This window comes from Vigna umbellata, chromosome 4 (assembly GCF_029865625.1).
Source record: "Vigna umbellata cultivar VRB3 chromosome 4, Vumbellata_1.0, whole genome shotgun sequence".
In the NCBI taxonomy this organism is placed as follows: domain Eukaryota; kingdom Viridiplantae; phylum Streptophyta; class Magnoliopsida; order Fabales; family Fabaceae; genus Vigna; species Vigna umbellata.
This window is the reverse complement of record NC_142168.1, coordinates 4,039,023-4,060,400: the sequence shown is the minus strand read 5'-3', so window position 1 is coordinate 4,060,400 and position 21,378 is coordinate 4,039,023. Positions and strand designations below refer to the sequence as shown.

The 21,378-nt window shown below is 40.9% G+C and overlaps 3 protein-coding genes across 6 annotated transcripts; 1 reads left to right on the top strand and 2 right to left on the bottom strand.

Moving 5' to 3' along the window:
* The first annotated feature begins 700 nt into the window (after window positions 1-700).
* On the top strand, window positions 701-5,224 carry LOC148199053 (uncharacterized). Its single transcript, XM_088112062.1, has 5 exons — window positions 701-1,859; window positions 2,169-2,548; window positions 3,014-3,358; window positions 3,551-3,896; window positions 4,968-5,224. Exons 1-5 carry the CDS (start codon window positions 701-703, stop codon window positions 5,222-5,224), a joined length of 2,487 nt encoding a protein of 828 aa, XP_087968188.1.
* Window positions 5,225-8,117: 2,893 nt separating this feature from the next.
* Window positions 8,118-13,756, bottom strand: LOC148199052 (putative glucose-6-phosphate 1-epimerase). 4 transcript variants are annotated; one of them, XM_088114601.1, is made up of 10 exons: window positions 13,564-13,756; window positions 11,892-13,472; window positions 11,142-11,644; window positions 10,883-10,957; window positions 10,361-10,417; window positions 10,115-10,278; window positions 9,822-9,956; window positions 9,102-9,204; window positions 8,778-8,877; window positions 8,118-8,662 (listed from the first exon to the last, which is right to left on the bottom strand). In XM_088114601.1, the coding sequence occupies exons 3-10, from the start codon at window positions 11,250-11,252 to the stop codon at window positions 8,454-8,456; spliced, it is 954 nt and encodes a 317-aa protein (XP_087970727.1). In that variant the 5' UTR covers window positions 11,253-11,644; window positions 11,892-13,472; window positions 13,564-13,756; the 3' UTR covers window positions 8,118-8,453. The 4 variants fall into 4 exon arrangements, with proteins under 4 accessions (XP_087970727.1, XP_087970726.1, XP_087970728.1 ...); XM_088114600.1 differs by having other exon boundaries at window positions 11,142-11,579; XM_088114602.1 differs by having other exon boundaries at window positions 11,142-11,355.
* A 3,229-nt stretch (window positions 13,757-16,985) lies between these two features.
* On the bottom strand, window positions 16,986-18,075 carry LOC148199051 (uncharacterized). Its single transcript, XM_088112061.1, is given in 2 exon segments — window positions 16,986-17,246; window positions 17,360-18,075. Coding segments are annotated over 2 exon segments (954 nt in total). The 5' UTR covers window positions 18,053-18,075.
* Window positions 18,076-21,378: the final 3,303 nt, after the last annotated feature.

Genomic DNA, 21,378 nt, shown 5'->3' with positions numbered 1-21,378 from the left:
ATTGTTAATTGATGAGCTTACATGTTGAATGTGTGGATTGATATGTAACTGTATGTGTTGATTTTATAAATTAAATATTATAAGCTTACCCTTGCATTTCCTTTGTGTTGTCTACTGTCCATGTATAATCCGTCTTGTCAAAATGCAATGATCATCCGTTGTGGATGTGAGCAGAGGGTGGTGCATCCCTTGAGCAAGTGCTGGAAGAAGAAAATTTGGAGGATGCCAACCTTGTGGATGTTGAAGTAAAATTGGAGCAGTAGGGATTAGTTCCGTAGTAGCAGCAGTAGTTAATTTTGGGTGGGCTGTATTCTGGCAGCCTGTATATAATTCTGCAGATTTTTGTTCTTGCAGATCTGTTTTTGTATTTTTGCTGAAATTCTGAACACTGTAAACTCTACTGTAAGTTACTGTACAGTACTGTTTATTTATATAAGTGCTGTTTTCTTTTGGAGCAGCTGTTAATTACGCAAAGACTGTTTACTGTTACTGTTAATTGTGATAAATTCTGAATTATAGTGATTACTGTATTTTGGGATGTTACATTAGTGGTATCAGAGCAGTTTTGTTCTTTTAAGGACAAGTAGGGTTATGAGTGCACTATGTTTTCGTTGTGTGCTTGTTATATGTTTAATGAGTTATTGAAGTATTTAACTCTTGAACAATTCTAACGTTCGTTTTCTGATGGACCAGAGAACGAATGGCTCCTAGACTTCCTCCCCCACCTCAGCCTAACGAGCCTGACGCCCCCAACAATACTAGGATGTTGGAGGCAGTCATTGAGAGACTGCATCAGCAGAACACCACCTTAATGGAGCAGAACGCAGCTGCTTTGCAAAGCTTAGAAGCCGCACGCGTAAATTCTGAGGCCACACAACGCCAATTAATGGAGATTATTGCAGCTACAAGAGGCACACCAGGAGCCTCTTCTTCTAACGCTGCCCCGCCTACTGCAGAATGGAGCTTGGAGAGCTTTCTTCAACATCATCCCTCCAAGTTTAATGGAAAATGCCTTCCTGATGAGGCAGATCATTGGCTGCGGGACATTGAGAAGATTTATAATGCAAAAAGGTGTCCTGACGACAACAGATTGGCGTTTACTGAATACTTGTTGACTGGTGAGGCCAACCACTGGTGGACGAGTGTGAGGGCTATCCTGGCCGACACTCATGCTCCTATCACCTGGGAGGTTTTTAGAAACAAATTTTATGAAGAATATTTCCCAGACAGCGTTCGCTATGCCAAGGAAGTAGAATTTCTTCAGCTGGTGCAAGGGGGAAAATCTGTATCCGAGTACACAAATTCTTTCAAACAGTTGTTGAGGTTTAATACGATGGCCACTAGTGAAGAGTGGCAGTGTAGGAAATTTGAGAATGGATTAAGAAGCGACCTGAAGGTGTTGATATCAAGTTTATGCATTCGGTCATTTCCTGCAATGGTGGAAAGAGCCAAAGTATTGGAGAAGAATATGGCAGAAGTGGAACGACAAAAGAAGCAAACACAGGTGACTAGAGGGCCGATTGTATCCAGGGGTACTGCCAACACGAGAAGTACTCCTTACGCTCGTCCAGGTCAGTCAAATGCAAGTGGATCACGAGCATTAATCACTGCCGGACAGCCAGGAAACGTCACTTGTTTCCAGTGTGGAGGGCCACACTATCGTTCATCTTGCCCTCAACTCACGGGAGGAAAATTCTGCACGAAATGTAGAAGAAGTGGGCACTTGGAGAATGAGTGTAACATGGGTGGACGAGCTGTGTTGAGGCCACCGAATGCTGACAGAAATCAGGCTAGAGGAGGACGAGCCCAAGCAGCTGGACGCGTGTATGCGATTACTGGTGCAGAGGCAGCCAATTCAGGTACACTCATCATCAGCACCTGCCTTGTGTTTGGTACCTCTTGTTGTGTGCTGTTTGATTCGGGGGCAACACACTCCTTCATATCGAAGGCGTGCGTTGATAAGTTGAGAATAGCTGTGAGCGAGATGAATTTTGATTTGGTGGTGTCAACACCAGCTGCGGGTGAAGTTAGGACGTCTACCATGTGTGTTAGATGCCCTATTGAGGTAGAAGGACGTAGGTACAAGGTGAATCTTATCTGTTTGCCTCTCAAAGAATTAGAAATAATTTTGGGAATGGATTGGCTCAATACCAATCGCATTCTCATAGATTGTGGCAAGAAGGAGTTAGTATTTCCTGAAGAAAATGAGGAATGCTTGAGAGTGACACTCGGTCAGTTAAAGGAAGACATTATGGAAGGCGCGGCTTGTTTTCTCATCATGACACATGAGGACCAAGAGCTGGGAAAGGTGAAGCAAAAACGAACGTCTGTTGTGGAGGAGTTTCTGGACGTTTTTCCAGATGAGATACCAGGGTTGCCTCCTGTTAGAGAAGTTGAATTCACCATAGACTTGGTGACCACGGCAGCCCCTATATCAGTACAACCATACCGTATGGCGCCTGCAGAGTTGGTTGAACTTAAGAAACAGATTGAAGAGCTCATGGAGAAACAATTTATCAGGCCAAGTGTGTCACCTTGGGGAGCGCCTGTACTCCTAGTAAAGAAGAAAGATGGCAGCTCTCGGTTATGTATAGACTATAGGCAATTAAACAAGCTGACCATCAAGAATAAATACCCGTTGCCAAGGATTGATGATTTGTTGGATCAACTGCATGGGGCAACAGTGTTTTCTAAGATTGATCTGCGTTCAGGATATCACCAGATCAGGGTGAAGGAGGACGACATCCAGAAGACAGCGTTCAGATCACGTTATGGGCATTATGAGTACGTGGTAATGCCATTTGGAGTGACGAACGCTCCAGCCATCTTCATGGATTACATGAACCGGATATTCAGACCCTATTTGGATAAATTTGTAGTTGTGTTCATAGATGATATTCTCATCTACTCCAAAACCAATGCCGAACATGAAGAACACTTGAGAACAGTACTAACCGTGTTGAGGGAGAAAGAGTTGTACGCAAAGCTGTCCAAGTGTGAATTCTGGTTAAAGGAGGTGCAGTTTTTGGGGCATGTGATATCGTCTGAAGGTATTTCAGTGGATCCCTCTAAAGTGAGAGCAGTGCTAGATTGGAAGAGCCCGCGTTCAGTCACGGAAGTGAGGAGTTTTGTGGGACTGGCAGGTTATTACAGACGTTTCATAGAGGGGTTCGCCAAGATAGTGGCTCCTCTTACTAGATTGACTAGAAAGGACCAACCATTCGCTTGGACTGATCTATGTGAGGAACGTTTCCAGGAGCTGAAGGTGAAACTGACGAGCGCGCCAGTTTTGATTATTCCAGACACGTCCAAGCCATTTGAAGTGTACTGTGACGCTTCTCACCAGGGTCTGGGCTGTGTGCTCATGCAGGAGAGACGTCCAGTAGCGTACGCGTCTCGACAATTAAAGATTCATGAGCAAAATTATCCCACACACGACCTAGAGTTGGCAGCAGTCGTGTTTGCATTGAAGATTTGGAGGCACCACCTATACGGATCAACGTTTCAAGTCTTCAGTGATCACAAGAGCCTCAAATATTTATTTGATCAGAAGGAGTTGAACATGAGGCAGAGACGTTGGCTAGAATTTCTAAAAGACTACGAGTTTGAATTGCTTTATCACCCTGGGAAGGCCAACGTAGTTGCGGATGCTTTGAGCAGGAAGGCAGTACATGTCTCGGCTATGATGGTGAAGGAGCTGGATTTGGTGGAGAGCTTCAGAGATCTAAGGTTGCAGTTCGAATTAGAACCGAACAGCATCAAGTGCTGCAACCTTAGAATATCAAGCAATGTGTTTGATCGTATATGGATGAAGCAACGTGAGGATGAGGAGCTGGTGAAGATCTTTGGTGAACTCGGTTCAGATAAAGCCAAGGGATTTAATGCTGGAACGGATGGTATGTTACGTTACATGGGTAGAACGTGCATTCCTAATGATGGAGAGCTGAAACGGATTATATTGGAGGAAGCACACCATAGTCGTCTTAGCATACACCCCGGTATGACTAAGATGTATCAAGATCTTAGGAAATCGTTTTGGTGGCCTGGAATGAAGAGTGATATAGCACGTTTTGTAGCTTCCTGCCTGACTTGTCAACGTGCTAAGGCCGAACACCAACGACCAGGTGGTTTGCTTCAGCCACTGGAAATTCCTGAATGGAAGTGGGATAGCATTTCCATGGACTTCGTGACTCATCTACCACGACCGGTTAGGAATCATGACTCAATATGGGTGATCGTGGATAGATTGACGAAGAGCGCACACTTCTTGGCCGTGAATCTGAAGATGTCCATGACAAACTTGGCCAAGTTGTATATTAATGAGATAGTTCGTTTACATGGAGTGCCCTCAAGCATCATTTCTGACCGAGACACGAGATTCACATCTCGGTTTTGGCAATCACTGCAAGGCGAGTTGGGGAGCAGATTGCAGATGAGTTCAGCATATCATCCGCAAACGGATGGCCAATCCGAACGTACTATACAGACGCTAGAAGACTTACTGCGAACGTGCGTACTAGATCACTTAGGCGCATGGGATGAGGTATTGCCTCTTGTGGAGTTCACGTACAACAATAGTTTCCAGTCTAGCATTGGAATGGCACCGTTTGAAGCTCTCTATGGGAGGAAGTGCAGAACGCCACTTTGCTGGTTTCAAGAGGGAGAGAACGTGCTAACTGGACCTGAGCTCATCCAGCAAACAACCGAGAAAGTCAAGTTGATCCAAGACAGATTGAGGACGTCCCTGAGCAGACAGAAGTCTTATGCGGATAGAAGAAGGAGGCCATTGGAGTTTGCTGCAGGTGACCACGTATTTCTGAGACTAAATCCAATCACTGGAGTAGGAAGAGTTGTGCGTCCAAAGAAGCTGTCTCCCAAGTTCATAGGGCCGTATCAAATATTGAAGAAGATTGGACCAGTAGCCTATGAACTCGCATTGCCTCCTCAGCTGTCAAATTTGCATCCAGTCTTCCATGTGTCTCAGCTCAGGAAATACATAGCCAATCCCTCTCATGTCTTGGAGCTGGAAGACATTCAACTGCGTCCAGACCGAACGTTGGAGCTACAACCAGTCCGCATTGAAGATGAACGTACCAAGCTGCATAAAGGAAAAGATATTCGTTTGGTGAAGGTAGTGTGGGATGCTAAGACTGGAGATTCAACGTGGGAAGTGGAGAGTGCAATGAGGGATTTATATCCGCACTTATTTACTTGTAATTTCTGAATTTTCGAGGACGAAAATTTTTGTAGTTAGGGAGAATGTAAGACCCTATAAAATTAGCAATGATAATTCCTTGTTAAACCCGAGTTATGCAGTATAATCAAATGCTTATCCTATTAAATTCCATTTCAAATCTGCTGAAAATATATACTGTTATGGTGTGCACTAATACAGTGCCACATCGCGCTCTGAAACACGCACCACTGCACACTTTCAGTGCATTAAAAACGCACTAATCTGTGCATGCACACACGCCAAGTGTCATGGGAGAGAATTCCAAAATCAGAGTTTGGTGTGCAGGTGGCAGACTGGGAGACGCTAGTCTGTTTGACGTGGAATCCACTCAAAATTCTGAGTTTTGAGAAACTCTCTCACTCACACGCACACTTCATCTTCCTCAGAAAACCAAACCTTTCATCTCCTCTAACTTCTCACTAAAGAACCTTCATCTTCCTTCTACCATTACTCACTTCCTTCAACTACAATCAGTTTTCTGAAACCATAGGATAGTTCGTCCAGCCTTGATTTTCATCTTGGACCGAATAGAAATTTCATCCAACCTGGTAAGTCTCTTAGCTGAAGTTCATCCTTTAGGTTTCTGGAAAATAGGATTTTTAGTTGCATGCAAACTGGTATACTGAGTGTTCTGTAAAATTTGATTAGATTTTAGTTTGGAAGAGTCAAGAGTATAAGGAAAAGCTTGTTGAACGAAGCAATTTCACATCTAGGACAAACTTGAATTCCAATCCGGGTAAGGGAAGCTTATATGTTTAATTTATACTGTTTGATTTATGATCTGAGATTCATATAAGAAAAGCATGATGTTTGAGTATTTAGAAAGTTTACTGATATCTGATATGTATTCTGGTTTGGATGGATCTGTCATGAACTGATACGGCTTATATGAATTTTATTTGATGATGAATTTGATTTAAATGCATGATTGAATTGATTATGGATGAATGGAGAATGGTTATTGTGTGGTTGGAATGATTTAAATGTTGAAATTTGCATGATGATGGTGTCTGAAGGGAATTAAATCGGGAAATGAAAGTATAAAGTTGAAAAATGGAAATCTGGAAAAATTTCTGCTAAGTGCGAAAACTCTGAATTTCTAATCATTCTCTGTTGCTAAGTGACGCTCGTCCCTGTACGGTCATAGAACGTTCGGGTTTCATTAGAATAACTTAGATGGGAATTCCTTCATTTGGAAGGAATTCTGCTCGAAGAACGAGCGTCCCCCAAATTGAAGGTATGAGCGTGTCTGGCTCAACTGTATTTACACATTTAAAAACTTTATGAATAAGTAACGTTCGGCCTTAAGTCGAGCGTTCGTCCTCAATGACGTTCGGCCTCATGTCGAGCGTTAATCCTTATGGTGGTTCGACCTTATGTCGAACGTTCGTTCTAGAGAGCGTTCGTCCTTATACTGAACGTTCGTCCAAGTTGGCGTTCGGTCCTCTATCGAAACGTTCGTCCTAGATAACGCTTGGGTTTTACCAGCGTTCGTTCTGATTGTGCTCGGTCATCTACCTGGCGTTCGTCCAAAGCAGGGTTCGGTTTTATAATTGAACGCTCGTCCTTACCATTGAATTCTGAGCGAACGTAACTGGAGTTCTTCAAAATTGTTAATTAACGTTCGTTCCTTGACTGGCAGTACTGTTTTCTGAAATCAATTATATTGATTGTTTATCTAAACATTTATTACTGATTTTATCCTTTGGTTTCTATCTGGATTCTCCACCCTTAAAATCTTTCTAAGTATCATCCATATCTTTTAAAGATCAGTATTTTCAAATTATTAAGTTTTGAAGTGTATTGAATGAATAAATGGTTCGTTTCTTTTGTTCAGAAACGAGGATGTAGGAGTACTGTAACATGTTAGTTCCTATTGATTAAGTGATGAATGATTCGTGAAATTAAGAGAGTGGAATACAGAATGGAAATGTGAATTCAGTGAACTGTTTAATATAGTGAATGATATATGGAATGAATCATTGGAAACGGATTTTTATTAGCGTTCCAAGGAGGAACGTTTCTGATATGATTGATTATTGAGTTTTGTAAAGTATGACTGTGGGCATGCTAATGCTGGCTTGGTCCATCCTGATATTCCGTGATACTCATCTTCACGTAGAAGGGAGTAGTCATGCGTGGGAATGGCAGGAGGCTCTATTCCTTAGGGGTACTTTGGATAGAGTTAACCTCGAGTGGCAGCTGTCGAGTGTAATACAGTTACCACACCACTCGGGTGCAAGGACGCCTGTAGCTACACGGTTCATACAGTCCGGACGGTCTGTCGTTTATACGTATCTATATGATTGTTAATTGATGAGCTTACATGTTGAATGTGTGGATTGATATGTAACTGTATGTGTTGATTTTATAAATTAAATATTATAAGCTTACCCTTGCATTTCCTTTGTGTTGTCTACTGTCCATGTATAATCCGTCTTGTCAAAATGCAATGATCATCCGTTGTGGATGTGAGCAGAGGGTGGTGCATCCCTTGAGCAAGTGCTGGAAGAAGAAAATTTGGAGGATGCCAACCTTGTGGATGTTGAAGTAAAATTGGAGCAGTAGGGATTAGTTCCGTAGTAGCAGCAGTAGTTAATTTTGGGTGGGCTGTATTCTGGCAGCCTGTATATAATTCTGCAGATTTTTGTTCTTGCAGATCTGTTTTTGTATTTTTGCTGAAATTCTGAACACTGTAAACTCTACTGTAAGTTACTGTACAGTACTGTTTATTTATATAAGTGCTGTTTTCTTTTGGAGCAGCTGTTAATTACGCAAAGACTGTTTACTGTTACTGTTAATTGTGATAAATTCTGAATTATAGTGATTACTGTATTTTGGGATGTTACAAGAGGCAGATCATAGCCGTAACCATCCAATATAAGCAAATTGGAACACCAAAGCTAAATTATCCATGCCGTGGAACATATCATCAAATCCATGGAGAGAATAAACTCGGCACCAACTCAACAAATCTAATGCTTAAAGAAGGAGCATCCATAGCAGAACGGAAGGAACCAACTGACTAATGACCTGGTAACACTTGAAAGCCATTCTCACAAAAAACATAGGCCTCTATAAAGCACTATTTCTAGCCTAAGATCATAACAACATAAAACCTGACACTCCTACTGAACAGCACTATTTCTACAACTAGATGCTGCTACATTGCTGGATGTAGTAGCAGCATTAACTCAGACCCATTTTGTACAATTCCTCAAAGACCACTTCTGTCAAGACCAAGACGGTCACTGCAAAAACTTGATGGCACAACTGATAGCTGCAGCCGACCGGTCCATTCCTCTCCCGGCTTCAAGCTCACCGGTTTCTCTATCACCGCCCCGTCAACACAAAGCATCTGTTTGTACTCTTCATCACCAAAATCTACCATGGATTTTGATTTCTTTTCCCATGGATTCCACACAGCTGAACACACCATAAAAGTTAAGATGAAAAGGACTGATTTTATATTTTCTACAACTCGAAACCTTATCTACGTTTGTATTTTGTTTGTGGAAAAAATTTGCTACTTAGAGCTTACCAACATCAGGGAGACCTTCCTTCCTTATAACAAATGTTCGCTTCTTCTCATGATCTAGCACTGCAATTATGTTTGGAGAGCTAAGATAAACTCGATCCGCCTGCCATGAAGGAAGTATGGATATTAAAAACATCTTCATTAGCCTTCATTGTGTCAAAACCAAAAGACTTTAGTAGTGGATACTGTGTGTGATTGACAAAACTGCAGCATAGGCCAGGAATATAGTGCTCTATTTATCTCAACCTGAAGTAATAGCTTAAATTGCAGCATGGAACTATAAATGTCTACATTTTGTTAACATCAATATAACCTAGAAGGGTTTACCTCAGATTCAAATGTTATTGCATCTCCTTGTTCAGTAAATCGTTCTTTTTTGAAAAGGTTGTCTAGGTAGTCCAGTGTCTCCAGACCTTCAATCCTTATCTCACTAACAAAATTGTTAATGTGACGTTAATAATGATTGTCAATCTTAAAATAAAATTTCCTGTTCTAAAACAATCAAAAGAGAGGTAGTTCAAGTAAAAATATGTAAACAAGAATCTATATAGGTAACAAGCATTGCAAACAGTAGTTTGCTTCAAATGCTTACAAATTCTATAGGCTGTGTAAGAACTTTGTACTTTCATTACGACTGATCACTTGTTTACATATTTCCCGATAACTGACATGAATAAAACTCATAATTCCAGTATTCGGAGAAGAATCCACCTAATATATAGAGTATCCATGCTAGTTTCAAATGATTAGAGTGTAAGTTGTTATTAGTTTCTAAAGAAGAGAAACAGTCCTCTAAGATCTGCTTGAATGTTAAAATCCCACAATTTAAAGCATTCAGCAAATGCAGAAACTACACGTTTCAGAACAAAAACCAAATATATTTGTCTACTATAAATATTGAACAAGGAAGTACCATTAGTGCTAATAAAACTCCGATCAAGTGTTCAGCAATCAATTTACTATGGAAAAGAAAAATGATGGTTGGACATCATCCCACACACTCAGAAAAGGGAATGCAGACCAAGTACAACAAAGAATTATCCATACCTAATGTCAGAAACCAATAAGTATGTGTGATCCGCGAATGAGAAACTAAATGGCTTGCCATTTATATTCCTGACTCTAGATATCAAAGTCAGGTCCCCATCTGCTGCAAGAGACACCCGAAGACGGAATTCAAAACTGGTACAATTATTAAACAATCGTTAGATTACTACTGCTTGAAATTTACTGCCAAACACAGGAAAAAGTAATATCGAGTGCATATATGCCAGATTCAAATTATCAAACACATGGAGAGTGGATATCCCTGTTATACTGTCACATCATGCTATTCATACCTGTGTGGCCAGCACTTCATATCTTCTTCAGATGATTTTAGCACCAGGTCAATGAAGGATTTCCCACTGGAGTCATTCCCAGGAAGAGGAGGAGGGTTTTCATCAATTGCCCACATTCTATTTCTTGCAAAACCATGCTGCTCCAGCGATCCACAGTTTCCAAACTGTGAAACAAATTCAGCTCAAGATATGTAAGTATGCATGTTACAAGTTATATAAAATGAACGTAAAAAGGAATAAGCTTGCCTGTGGAAAACACATGGGAATTCCTCCTCGAATTGCTTTTGGAGCCTTGAAAATTGCCTACAGATAATGGAAAAGGAAACAAAACAGTTAGTTATTACTACTTGCCTCTTTAAAAAGTATAATTGATTAAAGTTCTGTGTTCCTACAAAAGCATCAGTTAAGAAGTTGGTTTTGCCGTCAAAGTTTTTCATTATACCAGTATTCAACCCCAGTGGTTCCAAAGGACAAAAGCACTACAATGCACCATTCTTCCCTGTTTTTCTCTTGCATCGATGTGATTGATGGACAGCATAGAATACTATGATTCATCAAAATCCAAACTCTTCTTAAATTTATTGATTATTTGGGCCAATGCCCTTCACATGCCAGTTGCAATATAATGCAGATTATCCCAAAATGAAAATTTTCAGAAAGCAAGATTATGAAATATTGACATGTTTTCCTTATCAGCGCTGACAACTAACAAAATTCATATAATTTAAAATGTACAAATTGATTTTCAATCAAAATTGAAAGACATACCTTGCTGCTTGTGAATAGAAGTTCTTCCCCGTGCTCATTCCGCCATGAAGTGACCTGCGCCCCATGTAAGCTTACCTAATTTCGAGAAAAAACAGTTAATCTAAGTAATCGTAGTAATTAAATTACTCAAACTACAAATATCTTTACAGACCAAGTTATCCACATCAAGAATTTGCATTGGATGTCATAGTAAATTTTAAAATCATAACTTTACCAAATGTTAAAACCGACACCAGTTTTGCAATGAACAATTTCTCACCCGTGCCGAAGAACCCCTTAGGGTCCGAAGCAGAACTTGATCAATTCCATTCCAGTCCTTTGTAATTTCAGTTGCTGCTCTATAGTCCCATACGGCTGCAGAATGCCCCATTCAAATTACTGCAGATCCTAAATTTCTTCAGCAAAATCCTATTAAGCTTCTCAAATTCGGAACATGCAAATGCCAGAGGATTGAAGGGGTCTCCACCTCACACCTATACCGTAACAAACACGTGAATTAGCCTCCTCGTCAGTTAAATCCAAAATCCCAACACCCAATTTCACTCAAAATTTCTTCTCACTGGTATGATTCAGATCTACGGAACAATAAACCTATTTAAACAAGAATCTGGAATGTGTGATAGAATTCCACGAAAACTCCAGAAAGCCAAGAGCAGAAACATTACACTGAACATTTAGCAATTGAATACCAATCTACCTGGTACACATCCAAACATGTCCTTAAAACTTGTCAGATTCACAGCAGAAAAAGACAATTAAACACTGAAAAAACATAATAACTATCAGTAAATAAATAAATCACGCACGCATACATACATATACATACACACATACATATATTACAGCTGTAATAAAATTAAAATTTTCTTTAATATAAGCAGAATACAATAACCATAATTTCTTCAGGAAAATTCAAATTAAGGAAGAAAAACCAAACACTAATAAATCTCAAGAGAATACTGAATAATAAATCTCCCATTAACCAAACACTGGTAATAAGTTTACTTACTTCAACAATCCGGAATCAGGAATTCTAAGTCTAAACCGACACCAGGTCTTGGATGCAGAGAGAAGCAGCAGTAGGAGCCAGAATAATGCATGACCTCTGTGAAATGAGTTAAGAAAATTCACACATCCAATGACACGAGGCAGCACATGCTCATCAAGTACATAGATACATACATGACGAAGAAGAAGCGTTCAAAAAGTTGAAAGGTACCCTTTTCTTAGAAGTATGCATTCAAGACCATACTTGCAATTGAATCAAGAAAGTTCAGAACTTTCAACAACCCCAAGATTTGAAAAACCAAAAAAACTACAGCAAATGGTAGGTGGCAATGTTGTGTGAAGGCGAGATAAAACTTTTACAGAAGCTTAAGATAAGGAGCAAAAACCGGTCTTGTAAATTCTGTGTCTGTTGGCTGCTGAAGAGATCTAGTTCTTGGACGTGGAGATACGAAAAGTAAATGTACACATGTACAAACCGTTAAAAAATTTAAACATTTTTTAATGACAATTAAACTACATTAATTTTGTGTACAAGATTTAAAACCAGAATAAAATATACACCATTCCAGTACAGGGTTGAAAGCTACTTTTTCTTTGGACTGTGGTGGACAGAATCAAGAGTCACATACACAACACACAGCACAACACAATCGAAGGTGATGGATGAATCCATCTCAAGATGTAAACCAATAGAAAAAACAAAAAAAAAACACTTTTGTCTCAAACACAGAACACACAACACAGAGGCATCACATCACTTCAGCATACTATTATAAGGGCATGCGTAGATGTTCGGTATTTCTTCCAATGAGGTGTGCAAAATGGATTTGTCACCGCAATCCCGGGCTTATCTTTCAATTTCTCTTTCTTTTTTCTTTTAGCACGGAAACACTGACCATTTTCTTTCTTTTTAATATACTGAGACAGAGCACACAAAAAAAGAAATTGAAATTCCCACAATAAAAATAGGTTTAAAAATAGGATGGTCACTTCTCGCCTTCAAAATTTGCCAAATTGTTTGATCCTAAAGCTTCCTGGGACAAGGTTTGTTCTTTCAGTACATCCTTCATATATCCATTCCTGGACGAGAAGGAGAAGGCGTGGCGGTTGAGGAGGTTGATGTAGAGGGCATAGGCGGTTAAACCCGTCATCCCTAATTTCTCATACTTCCCTTCGGTGTGCAAGTTCAACCTGTCATCCTCGCCCTGCGACGAAGACACTTCCCTAAAGTCCCTCAAAAACCTGTGAATAGCATCGTTCACGTCTTCCACCCTTATGTTAGTGCCCCACACAAAGGTGGGCCTGGCGTCGTCCATGTCGTAGCCATCGCCGCCGTCAGACGAGGCCGCCGCGTCATATGTTGTGGATGTAGGTGTGACGGGAACGCGCCCACCTCCGCCGACGCCTTAGCGGGAGCGCGGCGCGGTTGGGGTGGCTTCGGAGGAGGCGAATCGAGATCAGCGCTCCGACGGAGTGGCGAATGCGGAGGGAGTGGAGGAGCGGCGGCGGCGGCGCCTACTTCCCGGAGAAGAGAAGGTGTTGCTGATGGGGCTGGAAAGGGAGTCGTCGGGGGAAGAAGGACCTATCAGAAAGGAGGTTTGAATAAATTAACAAATCAGAAAATTCGGAAAATGAAAACCGAAAGAAGAGACAGAGAGAGGAGCGGCACGAACCGTTGTTGAAATTCGGAGAAGAATCGGAAGCCATAGATTTGGTTGTCGGAGAAAATCAGATACAGAAGCAAGAGTGAGTGATATAGAAAGGGCGGTAACTCACCCGTCATCCTCACCCTTCATACATCCTTCATATATCCTTCATAGAGGTCGATGTATTCAGGTGAGACTCTGCCACCTGCAAATAAAATGATACGTGAGCATGTGTCCTGTTTAAAAAATTAACGCCATTGTATTTAAAAGAAAAGGTATTATTATTTAATTATGTTAAATTAGGGATTCAGTTGATCATTTCTAAAATTAAAAGATTCAATTAAAACGAATCTGTAAATACAGGAACTTCCGAACCTATTAAAAAAAAAATATTAGCTGCACTGAACCGTTTCGGCCCAAGATTCATTTTAATATTGGTAAAAGAAAAGAAAATAGAAGATCATAGGAAAAGGAAAGATTCATTTTAATATTGGTAAAAGAAAAGAAAATAGAAGATCACAGGAAAAGGAAAAGGATTTGTGGCTGTATTCAGCCTTTTGGTTTAAAATGTGAACTTTTAAAATAAAAAAAGTGATGATTAAAATGAAGTTAAAATAGTTTTAAATCAAATTCCAATATATTTACATATTTTTAATATTAAAAAAATTATTTTCGTACATTGTGATTTAAGGATTGAAAGTTATATTTTGTTTTACAAATTTATTGAAAGAATAATTACAAAACAAAGATTTTATATTACTTCAATAACCATAACATTGTTGATGCAATCAATAATCAACATATTTTAAATTATAATGCTGAATTTGGTTCTAGGTAAAATGTTTGGTGGATTACATTATAAACAACGACAAGGCCATTCTCTTTCCTGGCCTAACCTCAATAGTCCAAAGACATTAATGAGTTGCGATAACTAGTCTTCAAATACATCACAGAAAAAGTTAACCTGAAAGTTAATGATCAAGAGAATTTTAGGATTATTTCTATGGTAAAGGAAAGTATTTTGGTGGTTGAGTTTGTTTTCAACTAATACCAGACTTCATTAAAAAATATATTATAATACTAACTGTAACGTCCCAAAAATATACATCATGCATATATAATAAAGAGTCATCATACATAATATAAGAAAGCAGTCAAGAGTAATTTAAGGATTACAGTCATCCTTAGAATAGTGCGGAATTGACAACAAGAGTATTTAGAATTTCTCCATGAAAATCACAGAGAATTTAAAACTTAAAATACACACGAGTTATTCCAAACATTAAGAATTATGAAATAAGACTAGCTAATCTAGGCTGCAGCACTGCCGTCTTCATCAAGAGCTGCTTCCAAAGTATTCTCCTCGCCATCTGCTCCCATCCAAGTGGATGATCATCGCCAAAGAAACATACCCAAACAACACACAACACAAACAATGCAAGGGTGAGCTAGATATAAAAAACATGTTATACAATCCAACATGATATGCAAAAGTCACTCATACATGGTAAACTAACATCACAAGACTTGTTACATTAAACCCCGACTTGTTACTTTATAGACCGACTCGTCCGGACCAGAATGATTACCGAGCTATGGCGGGTTATGCACTCGTGGTGGCCTCTACTGCTTTGCAAAGCCATTGCCAATGGGTTCCACCCTACCACCCTCACGAGGTTAGTCCGTTTCGCGCCCTAGAGCATACTGGAAGCCTCCAAGACTAGGACCTCCTGCTACTCCTCACCACATGGATCAATCCTCTCTACTTGAGAATGAAAGACCATTGGAGCGTCAGGAAAACCCTCAAGAATGAGCTACCATGAAATCATTCTGTACACCCCAAATCACCACCATATATCCTCTCCTTGAGGATCATGGAATTACTTCCACCACCATGTATCCTCTCATGAGGATCATGGAATTACGTCCCTGAATCATATTGTTACTCCCGAATCACCAGATATCCATTTTATCACAGTAAATCCAACACACCTCATACATTCACATAAATCACTTCACAGTATATATTTTCCAAACCTTGCACGTAATTCAATTCAAGAGAAAATGAATTTAAAATCCAACATTTGCAGAATACTATTTGGACGAGCACTGTTCACCGAGCACAGTGGACGAACGTTACTGAACGAACACTACCTTCCAACCACTAGGCCGAACACTATTTGGACGTACGTTCGTTATCAATCACCGGGCCGAACGCTGTTGGACGAACGTTATCAAATCCTACACTATCAGGCCGAACGCTAAACCATCGAACACCAATACTAAATTCAACACTTGGACGAACGCGCAACGCTTGGAACCTAAGAATACTACTCAAGGCCGAACGCTCAACATTGCTATCCGAAAATACAATGTTAAGAACGATCGCTCAAACTCACTAATATTATAAGGCCGATCGTTAAAGATTTCAAATTATAATATCCAATTATGGCCGAACGCTCACAATCACAAATATCCATGAACGAACGCTTATGATCCAAACTAAGGAATCCAAATTAAAATCGAACGCTCAGAAGCGAGAATACCTTATCAAAACCGAACGTTCAACAGAATAAGACCGAACGCTCAAAATTCCAAAACTTAAAACTATCAAGCCAAGACCGAACGCTCACAATTAGAATCAAGGAAAGACCGAACGCTCACAATCAGAATTAAACCAAAACCGAACGCTCACAATGAGAATTAAACTATGACTGAACGATCAAAATCCAATCCTAAGAATACCAACTAACGGCCGAACGCTCACAATCACAATTAACCAAGGCCGAACGCTGACTAATACACCGAAACCGAACGTTTAGAGATCCAGACTTAATAGTATCAACTTAAGGTTGAACGATCAAGATTAAACTTAAGAATCCGTTAAGGACGAACGACTGCAATTTCTATTACCAAATACCGAACGCTCAAGATCACGTAAATATCAATTTAGGGACGAACGCCTAAAATTACTAATTCCTGTATACAGTTGGGACGAACGTCTAATATATCACTGTAAACGAACGAACGCTCGTTAACACAAAACCGAACGCTCATGCTATTTTGGCCGACCACTAATTGGTCGAGCCATTTGGACGAACGTCCAATTTGGCTCACCAAATTGGACGAACGCGCGATCTACAGAATTCTGCAGAATCGCACCAGATTTCCGGAGAGAAACCAGAAACCCCATTTTCATCCCCTTCTTCTCAGATTTGCTTCAACAACAATATTCTACCATCACTCATACAGATTCATACACAACAAAGTCACTCTAAGTACGAAATTTGTTCATCAACGACACTATATTATAGATTTCAGTACACACATACATGGTTCATAAAATCCAGAAAAAAGGATCTAGCTCCCCTTACCTCTTGAAGACCTCCTTGAATCTTGAATCTCTCTCCCAAGGTCTCCTTGAAATTCCAGAGCTCTCCTCTCACTCTTCAGATTTTTGCAGCAAAACTCCAATTCTTCTTTTCCCGAAATTGCAGCAAGCCTCTCCCTTCTCCAGATGCAACATCCAACCCCTTCAATCCACGATTTCTACCTTTAAGAAGGAAGAAATGGTGCTCCCCATAGCCACTCCTCAGTGCTATGCCCACCAACAAAGGAGATGATGGTGTCTTTGGTGGCTGGAGCACTTTCAAAGTGGGAAGACCCCACCATCCACCAGCTGCTGTTGCTACTTGAAGCGCCCCCCACCACTACACGAACGTGCAGCCAGCCGCCCACTTCCATCGTGCAGCCGCCCCCTTCCACTTCCAGGAACGTGCCTCCCTTCCCCACCACTTCTCTGTTAGGTAGCCGCCCCTCCCACTTTCAAAAGAAAGTGGGACGTGCGGTCTTTACATTCTCCCCAACAACAAAAGTTTTCGTCCTCGAAAATTAGGCTTTATCAGAACAAGTGTGGGTAGGTTTCTCTCATCTCGTCCTCTAACTCCCAGGTAGAGTCGCCCGTTCCACTGTTCCAGATAACTTTGACAAGTCTGACAGTTCTTCCTCTAAGTTGTTTGTTTTGACTCTCCTCAATCTTTATTGGTTGCACTTCAATTGACAAATCTTCTCTGACTTGCACATCGTCAACTTCAAGCACATGAGAAGGATCAGACATGTATTTTCTCAGTTGAGATACATGGAACACTGGATGCAAGTTTGCCAACCGAGGTGGCATGGTTATCTCATAAGCTACGGGTCCTACACGTCGTAGAATCTGGTAAGGACCAAGATATCTAGGAGATAGTTTCCTAGCACGAATGGCTCTTCCTACACTGGTAGTAGGAGTCACTCGTAGGAACACATGATCCCCAACTGCAAATTCTAACGGCTTGCGCCTCCGATCAGCATAGGACTTCTGTCTATTCTGAGACGCCCGCATCCTTTCTTGTATAAGCTTCACCTTCTCTGTAGTCTGCTGAACTATTTCTGGTCCCGTCAAAACTGCTTCTCCATCCTGAAACCAACAAAGAGGTGTTCTACAGCGCCTCCCATACAACGCTTCAAACGGTGCCATGCCGATACTAGTCTGATAGCTGTTGTTGTAAGTGAACTCAGCTAATGGCAATATCTCATCCCATACCCCTAGGTGATCCAAAATGCAAGTCCGCAACAAATCTTCAAGCGATTGGATTGTCCGCTCAGACTGTCCATCCGTTTGGGGATGATAAGCCGAGCTCATCTGAAGTCTGCTTCCCATCTCACTCTGAAGAGTTTGCCAAAACCTGGATGTGAACCTTGGGTCTCTATCTGATACAATACTCGAAGGTACCCCATGTAACCTCACCATTTCCTTAACATACAGTTGCGCCAACTTTGCCATAGACATTCTCAAATCGATCGCCAAGAAGTGGGCACTCTTGGTCAATCGGTCCACTATTACCCATATTGCATCATGTCTTCGAACAGTGCGTGGCAAATGGGTAACAAAGTCCATAGCGATGCTATCCCATTTCCATTCTGGAATTTCCAATGGCTGCAACAAACCTCCTGGTCTCTGATGCTCTATTTTAGCTTTCTGACAAGTTAAACAAGAGACAACAAACTGAGCTACATCTCTTTTCATACCGGACCACCAAAAAGACTCCTTGAGGTCTTGATACATTTTAGTCATGCCAGGATGCATGCTAAAACGGCTTTTATGACCTTCCTCAAGGATTAACCTCTTCATTTCTGAATTGCTAGGGATACAGACTCTGCCTTTGAACCTTAAGATACCATCAGCCCCCAAGGCAAAATCCTTTCCCTGCTCAGTCCCAATCAAACTGGATGACGTTTGGAGCTCAACATCCTTCGACTGCTCTTCTTTAACACGCTTCAACAAGTCATTGGACACCACCAAATTACTGCATCTGATGCTGTCAGCTTCAAATTCTACCTGCAACCTCAAATCTCTGAAGCTTTCTACCAACTCTAACTCTCTGACCATTAAGGCTGAAATATGCACTGACTTCCTGCTCAATGCATCTGCCACCACATTAGCCTTCCCAGGGTGATAAAGGAGATCAAATTCAAAATCTTTAAGAAACTCCATCCATCGCCTTTGCCTCATATTAAGCTCCTTCTGATCAAAGAGGTATTTCAGGCTCTTATGATCACTGAACACCTGAAATTGCGCGCCATACAGATAGTGTCTCCAAATCTTCAAAGCAAATACCACAGGTGCCAACTCCAAGTCATGAGTGGGATAATTCTTCTCATGAACCTTGAGTTGTCTTGATGCATATGCCACTACCTTCTTCTCCTGCATCAGTACGCACCCTAATCCCTGATGAGAGGCATCAAAAAAAACCTCAAAAGGTTTATCTGTGTCAGGGATAACCAAAACTGGTGCACTAGTCAATCTGTTCTTTAGCTCTTGGAAGCTAGTCTCACAATAGTCTGTCCAAACAAAAGGTTGATCCTTCCTAGTCAGTTTTGTTAACGGCGCCACAATCCGGGAAAAGCTCTCAATAAAACGACGATAGTAGCCCGCTAGACCCACAAAGCTCCTGATTTCTGTAACAGTCTTAGGTCTCTCCCACTGAAGTACTGCTTGCACCTTAGCGGGATCGACAGCAATTCCTCCAACTGAAATCACATGCCCAAGAAAAGGAACCTCTTCCATCCAAAACTCACACTTGGATAGCTTGGCATACAATCTTCTTTCCCTCAGCACTTCAAGCACTGCCCTAAGGTGATCTTCATGTTCTTCCCGAGTTTTAGAATAGACAAGTGTCGCAACCGGAATCGCGACGGGACAACGATCCGAAAAAGAAAACGCAGGGGTTTGAAAAAAAGATTTTTTGGGAGTCGCCACCATAGTTTATTCTGGAAAACTACGGAAAAACCATAAAATGATAAGGCATAGTCTGCGAAAATGAGATTCTAAATTCGGGAGTCGGTTACGTGTAGGGAAGGTATTAGCACCCTACAACGCCTGCCCTAGGGCAGTACCTTTAACTAAATGTGCGAATGTGATGTGGTTTTCAAAATGTTTAACTATCCCCTAAAATAAAAATTCTAAAGAAACAAAATATTTTTTAGTTTTTTGTGCTCGACAAAGATTGACCTTGCTCCTACGTATTCTCATTCAGAATGAGAAATCAGGGTTACGTAGTTCTTGTAGAAAACTGCTTGAAAATTTGTTTGAAAATTGTTTGAAAGATTTGTTTGATTGATTATGGATAAATTTGGATTTTTGGGGAAATGAACCTGACAAGGACTAGCCTTGCTCCTACGTATCTCCACTTTTGATGGAGAATCAAGGATCACGTAGTTCTGGCCAGAAAGATTGTTTGTTGTTTGAAAATGTGGATGTTTTTGGTTTTTGAAGATTTTATATTTTTTTGGTATTTTTTGATGTAATATTTAAATTTTTGCGTAATGAGCACTAGGCTGATGCGTACGATCGCACGAGCACTCACACGACTTTTTTCTCTTATTGTTTGCGTAATGAGCACTAGGCTGATGCGTACGATCGCACGAGCACTCACACGGCTTTGTTTGTTTTATTTTATTTTTTGTTTATATTTTTTATGAACAAACCCAACAAAATATAAGATGCAATATACAAGAGTGGAGTTATAACACAAAGGGCTACATAAAGAAATAAAAATTTAAGAACAAAGCGAGAGAAACAAACCAACAAGAATAGGGGGTGCAGAGATAAAAACCCGGAGTGCAGAGAGTAGATTTGAAGCTCCTTTGTCTGTCAGGGGTGTAAAAATGAAAACAGAAGGGCATCCTGAAACGTGTGTCAGATCCAATTCCCCTTTCCTTTTTCTTTTTTTTTTTTATTTTGTTTGCACATAATGGGCTTAAGCCCAAACAAAAACGGGGTGTGAAACATGAAACCGTGGGTGCAGATAAAGTTATTTTTTTTTTGTTTAAGGGTTTGGATGGGTCTGAGTCCAGGGAATGGATGCGGGGGTGCGCGGGTGAGAAAACAGGGGGTGCGTGAAGGAGGAAAATGTTTTAGTATCATTATTTTGTTTTGATTTATTAGAGAGAGTTGGGTCGGAAAGAAATAAAAAAGAAGAGGCCCAAGGCCTTTCCATTCTTCAGCCAACATTCCTTGGGGTCTCCTTCATTCCACAATCTCAACTCAAAACAGAGACCTAGAGTCTTCTTCCAAAGTAGCCAACGGAGGTATCTCCACCCCGTCACGCACGCGCGCCACTGTCTCAGCCAGAAACGGCTGCCGCCAGCTGCGGCCCAAGCCGCCGCCAGTACGCCGACCACCTAGGGAGGGGTTCGTCTCCGATGTCTCTGTGCCGCGTCTGCCTAACTGGCCGCCGCCTCCTCCAAGCAGACCGCCGCGAGTTGCTTTTGGTCTCTCTCCCTCTCTTCTATCTATTTTCT